Source organism: Lactuca sativa, chromosome 4 (genome assembly GCF_002870075.4).
Source record: "Lactuca sativa cultivar Salinas chromosome 4, Lsat_Salinas_v11, whole genome shotgun sequence".
Classification (NCBI taxonomy): Eukaryota; Viridiplantae; Streptophyta; class Magnoliopsida; order Asterales; family Asteraceae; genus Lactuca; species Lactuca sativa.
Window position 1 is genome coordinate 370,444,302 of NC_056626.2, and position 11,633 is coordinate 370,455,934.

Genomic DNA, 11,633 nt, shown 5'->3' on the forward strand with positions numbered 1-11,633 from the left:
ATGACTACTTGTGCGCCTCGTCTACATGATGCCCAAGCATTCGCATCGTGAACAACTAAGGTTTTGTTAGGAACCGAAATACTTAGTTTGATCATTTTCCTAACGAAAATTAAGCTATACAATTTAAATTATTATTTATATATTACATAACTATCAAGGTCAAGGTTGGGATCGAGGGGTATCCTCAATTCTATCCCCATACTCAAGTTATTAGTTCTTGGATTTTTAACCAAAGAATTCCTAGCTTTTTGAAAGTCATATTTTCAATTGAAAGTTAGTGTTTACCCAACACATTTTAACTTATTGACTTTTTTTTGAAAAGCTAATAAGCTAACAAGTCATTTTTAAAAGCACTCCCAAACACTCCTAACAAACATAGATGTAATCAAATTGCAAATTGCCTAATCTCGTTTACAAAATTCTTAGATAAAATTTGGATTAAAAAATCAACCAAATGTAGTCCTTATGTGGTTTTTTTTTACACCAATGATCCTTGTAGTTTAAAAACATGGCACCACAAGCCCTTATGGGTGCTCCATTTGTTTTTGGCAATTTGCTATATGTAAAAAAACACTTTTGCCCCTCTTTATTAGTATTATTTTGTTTTCTATTCCATTTTAATATTATGTTGTCTCACTTTTAGGGTTGTCTCCTATGGATAAGCAGTTAGCAGCGTCACAAAGAGATGTTATTGTGTGTGTGTGTGTGTGAGAGAGAGAGAGAGAGAGTGTGTGTGTGTGTGTGTGTGTGTCTTGTGATGGAAGAGAGACCTGTGGTTGATCATCAATCTTATAATGTTGCCCAAAAAAAAAACAAGTTGATCATAATATCACCAATATATAAAAAAAAAAAAAACAGTCCTACTATCTCTATTGATTGCTACAGAAGCACAAGTTGGGCAAGATTTTTGAAAATTATTGCACAAAATCTCTCATAACAATGCAAAACTACAAACAAGTACCTTATGTTTTGAACTTTCTTGAATCATGAGATTTAATAGGTGTGCCTACTGTGTGGGCTTCATGCTATCAATCTTAGCTGCAACAATCTTGCAAATGGGTAAGCTTTCATTTTTGCTTAGAAGCTCTAAAGATGAATGGACATTAACTTCCTTCATGAACACTTTATCTCCAATGTCCAGATTGCTAATGTCGATTTCAATCTTTTGAGGAATGTGCTCTGATGGACATTTGTACTTCAAACTTGTTCTTATCTTGTTCAGAAAACCACCTGGTGAAGATTCATAGTTTCATAGTAATTTAATCAAAATTGTGTTCTTATTTCTACAACAATGGAATCGACACAGAGAGTATACAAACCTTTCTTGAGACCAGGGCAAATATCTTCTCCTTTAAAGACAATGGGAACATCAACCTTGAGTTCTGTTCCTTCGTCTGCCCAAACAAACACCAAATTCAAAAGCTTTCCTGTCTCTGAATCCCTATGCACCTACAATCAAATCCACCATCATTTCAATCAAATACAAAAACAGGCAGAATCCAAGTATGAATTCCAATCTCAATTCGAAACCCTAGTTATACACAATTGCTTGCAATAACAGTTTCTGAAACGTAACAAATGTAGTGTTATCGAACGCCTAATTCACATAAACAATTGGGGAAATGGATCGTTTGACACGACAACACCACTAGAAAATGGAGCACTACATTACCTTAATCGGGAGAACGTTTCCGGATTCAAGTAGAGTTGAAGAACCCGATCCGGCTCTGATCTGTAGAGGAAAAGTGGTGGAGCAGAAATAAGGAAGCTCAATGGAGTTGAGAATAGACTGAATCTGTCGTTTTTCGGTTGTTAAAAGATGTTTTCTAGAAACAGGCCTCGGAGGAGTACCACCGCCGCCGGTGCTAGGGTTAGGTTGCGCGAATACGACGGCGGGTATACGGCCTTGGGCTCTATCTTTTACTGAAACTCTATTACCGCTAATCTCCCTAGGAATGGCTTGAATCGTATGGTATGATCTTGACGTCTCCGCCGTTTTCCTCAGGGCAACCACCGCTGTGCGCCACCACTTCGACATCGTTGTCTGTAGCAATCTCTCACTGAAGTGAAGAAACACTCGAAGCTCTTTTAGGATTGTGGATTAGTGAGTAGCGACTTCTTTTGTTGGGCTTCAAATCACGATATACTATTGGGCTTTTCAAATGAAAAAATTGGGCTCAAATCTAATCTTAAAAAAAAACAAAACAAAAAAAAAAGATGAATTATGAATATATTACCGATTAAATTGGTGATGAAATTTTATGAATTAACAGTAGAATTGATGATGAATTATACGGTGATAAAAAAACTGTAATATAAAAAAATTTGATGGCAATCATAAATTATACAATGAACTACTAGATAGATGTGATAATTTTGATCAGTTATCTGTAAATAAATTGATTCGAGATATCAGTGGCATCGTTCCACCGAAAATGAATATGATCGTGTTTTAAAGGATTTTTTGTTTTAGTCATCTTCCATCGCATCACATTACATCGTTCAACTAAAAATGAAATGAATATTGTTGTGTGTTTTAAGGATTCGTTTTTTTGACAGGACAAAACAAGACAGCTTTGGACTGATATGAAATGAACAAAATTGAACAACTGTTCCATGGCTATCTGAATGGATGGATGTAGAGTATGACAAGGGTATCCAATTGCATACTCTTGGACTTTTACCAAAGTATTATTATTTACTTTTAAAAAAGTTAATAGATATCAAGAAGCGGATGTAGAGCATGACAATGGCATTCAATTGCATACCCTTTGAACTTTTACCAAAGTATTTATATTTACTTTTAAAAACGTTAATAGATATCAAGAATTAATGTTGCATTCCCTTGATATAATAGTTGGATGCCCTTTTGCGGTTAAAGAAAGCTATGACATATTTAGGGTTCACATTTCCCTTTATTCAACATAAAAAAAGTCAAAATTTTGAAACGTATTGTAATACGGCAAATATCGATCAATATCTACAAATATTGATTTTTTAAGCCTTTCTGTTTCTAAATTTTCTCACAAAAAATAATCTATTTTTTTTTTTTTGGGGGGGGGGGGGGGGGGGGGGGGGGGGGGGTTCAAGATTTCTAATAATAAATCCGATTCTATAAAAAAATTTCAATAGACTTTAGTCAAAGATAACACACCGTCATTAATACGCCTTATCGTAGCTTTTATAAAATCCCAAAATAAAAAACTAAAAACCATAACCACTAGACATTGTACCGATAGATAATCATTTTTAAAATATAAAAACTCATAAACAATAATGACAATTTTTGTTTTGTTTATTGGTTTTACTAGTTGTGATACTCATATATTATACAGGTTAATTAAAACAAAATGTTAAATATAAATGATTAAACAACAAATTTTTTGAATTTGAAATTTGAAATAAGTAAAAATTACAAAAAAAAACATGAAAAAATTAAATTAAAATTATGTGTTTAGTTGTGAGACTTGTGTATTAAATGTGTTAATTATAACAAAATATTAAATACCAATGTTTCAATTGTAAATTTATTTAAAATTGAAATTGAGATTTAAAATTTAAAATTTAAAATTTAAAATTAATATAATTATTATGGTATGTTTAATTTATAGAAACTAAATTAATGATATATTCAGTGGCGGACGCAGACTATTTTAGTAGGGGTGTCCCTCATATTTCAAGCGGGTGCACCTAATAGAAAAAATAAAAAAAAATTAAAAAAAAAATAAAATTACACTACGAGCCGGAAATTGAGCAGTGGTCCGGGACCCCCAATTCTCCACATAGGTCCGCCACTGGATATATTCAAAAATGAAATATGAATTAAATGACAAATGAAAAATAAATATCTCAAAATTATACCAAAATGATATGTGACATAATACATGAAAATATTACAAATGATAAAATAAAAAATCTTTCGTTTATTAGAAAAGATTTAAAAAATTACTTTAATTGATTGTGTAGTTCCAAATATTTAAATTATATTGTATGTTAAATTATTTCGTGGACATCTTAGTTATTTTTTTCTAGATCTCTCACTATGTATCTGCATGTGTCTTTGATGATGATGAAAAAGAATATTTTATCCGTTTCAGACTTTTAGTTTTAATAAAAAGTACTTCCATTTGTTATTTCATTGACGTAACACTAGCAAATTTATGTGAATTACTTTTGGTCTTACAAATTTGAATGCTCACTTGTATAATTTATATAACTATGGGGAAGCGATATGTGTATCGGATGCAATGGAATATAATTAGGACAATAGGGTGACTTGTGAGAGAACATCTCAATAAATGATAAGGCATGGTGAGAAATGAGACCTTAAAGTAGGGATATTTTTAGTGTTTCGTCCTTAATTCATGAATTTATGTCCCATTCATATATTATTGACACGTGTGGTCAAATAAGAGGGGCCAACGTGTATATTTGGTAGTTTAAATTAATTTAAATCTTATTATTAAACTATTAAAACTTGTAATTGCTCATGAAGAATAGTAATCAAAACGGGGCGGATATTAGAGGGACTATAATTCATGTTTTTGTACACATACATCCCGGTCTATGTGGGAACCCGATAGACAGTGGCGAATCTAGAACTAAAATCAACGTGATTCATATATAAATAAAATGGAAAAAAGTATAAAAATGTAGGTATTTTGACAAAAATAATGTAGTTCCTTATGTTTTTTTATATAAAATTGTTGTATTAAAAAAGAAAAAAAGGGAACATGACTCAGGGGGGTAACTACCTCTTATCCGTGTTCACATATTGGCAACTTTTTTTTTGTACATAATAAAGCAACTAACTTGTTTTAACTGTTTAAATTACACCAATATTACCGGTTAATACATGTTTTAACTGGTAACTCAAAGGGAAAATGACTTAGGAGGGTAACTACCTCTTATCCGTGTTCACATATTGGCAACTTCTTATTTTTTGTACATAAGAAAGCAACTAACTTGTTTTAACTGTGTAACATCCCAAAAATCATGAACAAAAATTTCGTTTTTAATTTAATACTAAAACCATAATTGTCAAACCATTAATTTAATACTCCGGCATCGGGCCCCGCCCGACATCAGGCCCCGTCTGGCATCGAGCCCGGTTCGGTATACAGATCTGTCTCTCTTAGGCCCTGCCCACTAAACACATGCAAACATATAACATGCTAACACATAAAGAAACATACTCTACGGTATCACTGTCCTAAGAAACATACTCTGCTAATAATGAGATACGGAACTTCGTCCGTACTCAGCTAGTTCCAGTCAGGGCTTTAGCAGTGCAAGGTGAGTTTCCTCACTGTGTGAATGGGTCTAAGGCCACAATGTCAGCCCATGTAGTCTATGAGTAGGAAGACTCTGGGGTTAGCCCTAGGCATTGTATGCTAGTATGTTATTCCAGACCAAGGTCCGATGTCGGGCGGGAGCCCGAGGAATGTTTGCATGTTAGATTATACTTGTTGTCTGTGTGATACTTGTATGTGCCTGGTAAGGAGGTGAGTGTGGGCAAGGTCCCATATCTCATAACTAGTTGAGTACGAACGATGTTCTGTATCTCATTATTAGCATAGTATGTTTCTTAGGATATGGATATAGTAGAGTATGTTTCTTTATGTGTTAGCATGTTATATGATTGTATGTGTTTAGCGGGTGGGCCCGGAGACAAGCGGGGCCTAATAGAGACAGACCTGTATACCGGGCGAGGCTCGATGCCAGGCAGGGCCTGATACCGGGCGAGGCCCGATGTCGGAGTATTAAATTAATGGTTTGACAATTATGGTTTTAGTATTAAATTAAAAACAAAATTTTTGGTCATGATTTTTGGGATGTTACACAATTAAAACAAGTTAGTTGCTTTCTTATGTACAAAAAATAAGAAGTTGCCAACATGTGAACAAGGATAAGAGGTAGTTACCCTCCTAAGTCATTTTCCCTTTGAGTTACCGGTTAAAACATGTATTAGCCGGTAGTATTAGTGTAATTGAAACAGTTAAAACAAGTTAGTTGCTTTATTATGTACAAAAAAGAAGAAGTTGCCAATATGTAAACACGAATAAAAGGTAGTTACCCTCCTAAGTCATTTTCCCAAGAAAAAAAAGGTAGGTCCTAGGACCCACCTTCACATAGTGTAGCTATGCCCTGATAGATACCCATTTGGATTAAATTTTAATATACAAATTAAGAAATTTACTTTAGTTTTTTATTTTTAACTCTAGCATGTTTGTTAAAATAACAAAAAGTAAAAATTGGTTAGTAACCAAAATATAACTTGGTCATATGATGTGATAAAAAGTGGGCACTTTTCCTTTATATATAACAAACATGTTAAACCATTTTTTGTTTTAGTGACAATGTAGGATGGAATCCAAATGTTTGGTGGTTTCATTGTCTTTTATAAACTAAAGATACAACACTAATTTAACGATATTGATCAATTAGGTAATTTATTTTTTAATCTTATACTATATTATAAATTATATTAGTTATTTTTTAAATTTTAAGAGGTAGAAGATACAAAGTTCTTTGTACAAATCAATTATACAAAAAAAAATCATTAATACTTGCCAAAAGTTTTAAGATTTGAATTAAATGAGATTATTAAGAAATTTAATTTAAAAGGAAATGATAATTTTAAAATATTAAGTTCATGTATATAAAGTAAATTACATTTCTTAAACTAGACAATGATAATAATCAATTTACATCAAATATATAAATAGACAATATAAATATAAGGTTTAAACATAAATATTTTATTGAAAAGTGGTAATTTTTTATGATATAATAATTAATAATAAAATCTAACAATTATTTCCCCATAAAAAAATTATTCGCCAAAAGAACTATTTATATTCGTTGTTTTGCACGGGCATACATCTAGTTACATGAAAAACAAATTACACCTACCATGTCAATATTTATTTGGTGTAAATTGTCCTATATTCTCTTTTTTTTTGGGGTTTTTGTCATAAAAGCCCCCAATTTTACACAAAAAACCGGTTATGCCCAAAGTCGTTTTTTTTTTGTCACAGATGCCTCAAATACCGGAAAATTGGTTCGATTTTGCCCTTTACCCTGATTTTACCTTCTATGGCCGGTAGCCCACCTGGTCTTCTTCTCAACACCCTCTCTACCTTCACCACCATCTTCGTTTTTTCCCTTCACCACCGTCTGCTTCTTCGATTGACATGATCCAAAGAAACAAGAAAATTTTGCAGCTCTCTCACTTTCCAAAATCGATTGAAGGTTCTTCTTCCTCTTCTGATTTTGTTCACCAATAATAGGGGGCTTGATGCTCGATTGAATGTATTTGTATGTTTGCGTTTAGAATTCTTTGAGTTCTGAATTCAATTGAAGAAGGTTTGGTGTGTCTCTAACCCAGATTCATGTTGCTTTGAATGTGTGTGTATGTGTTTTCTATGAACAAACCCAAATTCTGTTTGAATTCTTCTTGTTTGAGTTCTGAATTGTGTTTCCAAAATTTCGTTTCAAGATCAAAAGCATCTTGTTTCCAAATTCTCGTTACGTGGATAAATAACGCATCTTGTTTTCAAAAGCATCTTGAGTTCCAAATCGTCGATGGCTCCAAATCTTAGACTGTTAAAACTCCAAACAAAATTGTGTTTGAATTCTGAATTGTGTTTGAGTTCTGAATTGTCGTTAGTTCTGAATCCGAAGTCATTTCCTTGTTTGAGTTGTTCTGAAAATCTTCTTTGAGTTCTGGATTCTTGTTTGAATGTGTGTGTATGTTTGTGTTTCAGTTAAGAAACCATGTGTGTTTAAGTGGAGAAGATGATGGCGGTGTGATGAATTGATGATGGGTTTTTGTGATGGAGGGATAATGATGGCGTTGGGTGGTGGTGGATGATGGATGGTAGTGGTGGTGATGGTGGATGATGGACGGTAGTGGTGGTGGTGGTTTGTGTGTGGCTGATGGTGGTGTTGGTGGCAAAGGGCGGTGGTGGTGGAAAAGTGTGGTGGTGGAGGTGATAAGTAAATATAAGGGCTTCTATGGCAAAGGTGACTGGCCCCAGAAGGTAAAATCAGGGTAAAGGGCAAAATCGAACCAATTTTCCGGTATTTGAGGCATCTGTGGCAAAAAAAATGACTTTGGGCACAACCGGTTTTTTTGTGTAAAATTGGGGGCTTTTATGACAAAAACCCTTTTTTTATGTAAATATGAAGGGGATATGACTTATAGATAATCATTAAAAAAAATTATAATAAAGTCCTTATATATTAGTCTAAAAATCGATTAAAGTTTTATATCTTTTTTTATTCAATTAAGTCCTAAAAACCGGTAGTCATATTTAATTAATCATTTTACCCATTCAACGGGTCATCAAACTTACAAAAATTACATTTTTGGCCCAATTTTCAAAATTTACTAAAAATTTGGTCCAAATTTTATACTTTTGGCTTAGGTTATAAATTTTATTACAATTTTGGTTCAAAATTTACCCTTTTGGCCCAAATTTTAAAATTTTGTTATAAATTCATCATAACTTTAGTTGTTTTTACAAATTTTTCCTTAAAATTTTGTTTCGAATAATTTTTTTCTTTATTGAATCATGTTTATACAAAAAAAGAACATATTTTCACATAAAAAATCTTATATTTTCTAATAAAAACTTTTTTTTGTTTAAAAAACTTTTTTGTATACGCAATACCTATTTATAAAAATAGGTATTTATTAAGCACATAAACATGTACAAAACCATTTTTATAAAAAAAAAATGTATACGAACATGTATTTTATAAAAAAAATGTATACAAACATCTGTTTTATTATAAATACATTTTTATGCAAACATATATTTATAAAAAATGTAAATATATAAAATGTATACAAACACCTATTATATAAAAAAATTATTCAAACACGTTTTTATAAAAGAAATGTATACCAAAACGATTTTATGTGAAATTATGTTTTTTTGTATAAATATGATTTTATCAAGAAAAAACATATTCGAAACAAAATTTTGAGAAAAAAAAAGTTGTAAAAACAACTAAAATTAGGATGAATTCATAACAAAATTCTAAAATTTGGGCCAAAATGGTAAATTTTGGACAAAATTTGTAATAAATTTTAAAATTTGGGCAAAAATGTAAATTTTGGACCAAATTACAATAAATTTTGAAATCTGGGCCAAAAATATAATTTTTGAAAGTTGAATGACCTATTGACTGAATAAAAGGGCTAAATTGAATACGATTACTGGTTTTTGGGACTTAATTGAATAAAAAAAATATAAGAACTAAATCGATTATAAGACCAATATATAAAGACTTTATTGCAGTTTTCCCTAGCCATTAATTGAAACTTTAAATAACATTTCTAAATAACATTGATAACATGGTTTTTAAGCCATTAAAATTAAAGAATGTAACCTAAAATAAGCTGATATAACTTATTTAAAATATAACCAATCACCATAAATCATAAATATGATATAGTAAAACTAATAAAAGAATGGAAAAACCATTTGCGTAGTATAAAACCATTAAGGCATTAACTGTTTTGTATTTCATCAATACGGTATTCCTTCCTGGCAAATAAGGCCATCAACATCCTAACGCCTAATTCCTGAGTTTAAGCAAAGAAAAGAAAAGAAGAGAAAAGAAAGTAAGAGAAAGGAAAGAAAAAAAACATTTATTTTGTGTTCCCAAGTTGGAGAGTGTAACGACGTAAATTTTCAAAATAATTTTTCATTTTTAAAACATTCATTCATTCATAAAATAATGTCAAACACATTGTATCAAATGATATTGTCACAAAACATCTCCCCAGAATCCCTACAAAAATTCCAATGCGTGTGTGTACGAATCATGTCGGCGCCTTCTCGCGCTCATCACTAGTACCTGAAACATATAATACAACAACTGTAAGCATAAATGCTTAGTGAGTTCCCCAAAATACCACATACAGCACATACGCCACTCAAGGCTATAATACGACCCTCCGGTCGATGTGTCTCAGCGGGACCCTCCAGTAGGTCCGATCATAGCTCGTTGGACCCTCTGGTCCGGTCTATATCATCATACAACATACAAATATCACATAGCACATAATCTCATACATAAAACATAAGACCCTCTGGTCATCGCATAGTACCACTCTAGGTAACGTATAGTGAGAAGACTCACCTCGATGTCTCGGTAAATATCTGACTCGAAAGAAGTGTGATCTAGCCTCCGCCTAATCACATAAAGTAATACTCTCATAAATACAACTGTACCCAACCCTAAAAGTCAACAAGGTCAACGGTCAAACTTTGACCCGACTCGTCGAGTGCACTAGGGCGACTCGGTGAGTCCACACGTGTCAACTGACTCTCTTAGATTCTCTCTTGGCACGTCGAGTACTTCCCTTGAATCGACGAGTTCCACCTGGAATGAATCACGGGGCCACCCCGAATCAACTCGCTGTGTCTCGAGAACAACTCGGCGAGTTCCAACTTGAACTCAGACCCCTGACTCACCGAGTCATTCCCCCAACTCGGCAAGTCCACTCACTGAGTGATTAACAGGCAACCTTCATACTATTCGCCGAGTCTGTTCTTTGGACTCGGCGAGTTCATGCCATGCACAAGCTCAAAACAACTTCTGAGGCCAGATCTGTTCCATACAATCATAGATCTGGCCTCCCCAAGCATGATAATCACGTAAAGTTCGGACCTTGACACACATATAACATCTAAATGGTCCAAAATGTTGATTTAGCCCCAAAAATGACATTCCAAGCTCATGACTCCCAAAATGACTCATAAAGCTCCAAGGGTTAAGGTCTCTGGACCTCTTTGGGTCCAGATCCAAAAAAAAAAACTCGAGAAGGGACCAAATACACCACTTAATCAACCTCCAAAAGGGTTAGAAAACCCTAACACTAAGAATCAACACCAAAACTTAAGAAGGTCCGAGAATAATACCTCAATGAGATCTCTAAGAGCTCAAAAACCACCAAAATCGCACCTCCTTCAGTCTCCTCTTGCCTTGAACACTTCCTTCTTTCAAAAACACCCACAAAAGTTCAAGATTGGCCTCTCCTTCTTCACAAACGCTCTAGATCTCTATAGGGTTTCTCTCGGGGGTTGGTGGCCGCAAATGATGGCCATAAGGCCCTTTAAATAGGTCTCAAACCCTAGAAATTAGGGTTTCATTAAACAGCGTGGACTCGCCGAGTCCACTCATGAACTCGCCGATTCCAGCTGTGAACTCGCATACAAATCCGCGACCATACTCAGCGAGTCTAGACACCAACTCGCCGAGTTCCCCCATAAAACCCAAAAATAAAGGAACAAAATATCATACCTGGGAATCCGGGTGTTACAATTCTCCCCCACTAGAATCCGACTTCGCCCTCGAAGTATCACTCTGCAAACAACTCTGGATGCTGCTCCCGCATCTCACGCTCTGGTTCCCAAGTCAACTATGACCCTTTCCGATGCTGCCACTGGACCTGCACCAGTGGCACTTCCTTGTTCCTCAAAACCTTGATCTTCCGATCCCTGATCGCCACCGGTCTCTCGGCATAATTCTGGCTCGCATCCACCTGAATATCTTCTAATGACACCACTGCTGACTTGTCGGCTATACACTTTCGCAACTGCGACACGTGGAAA

The 11,633-nt window shown here is 33.9% G+C and overlaps 1 protein-coding gene across 1 annotated transcript; it reads right to left on the bottom strand.

The window, feature by feature from the left end:
- Window positions 1–894: 894 nt before the first annotated feature.
- On the bottom strand, window positions 895–2,122 carry LOC111891468 (uncharacterized). Its single transcript, XM_023887529.3, has 3 exons — window positions 1,673–2,122; window positions 1,320–1,449; window positions 895–1,230 (listed from the first exon to the last, which is right to left on the bottom strand). The coding sequence occupies exons 1-3, from the start codon at window positions 2,036–2,038 to the stop codon at window positions 1,007–1,009; spliced, it is 720 nt and encodes a 239-aa protein (XP_023743297.1). The 5' UTR covers window positions 2,039–2,122; the 3' UTR covers window positions 895–1,006.
- Between the last annotated feature and the right edge of the window lie 9,511 nt (window positions 2,123–11,633).

Coding starts and splice junctions, on each gene's coding strand:
- LOC111891468 (XM_023887529.3), bottom strand. CDS start 2,038: ATGTCGAAGTGGTGGCGCACAGCGGTGGTTGCCCTGAGGAAAACGGCG. Junction 1,450..1,672: donor GAAACGTTCTCCCGATTAAG/GTAATGTAGTGC, acceptor ATTTGATTGTAG/GTGCATAGGGATTCAGAGAC. Junction 1,231..1,319: donor TTGCCCTGGTCTCAAGAAAG/GTTTGTATACTC, acceptor AATCTTCACCAG/GTGGTTTTCTGAACAAGATA.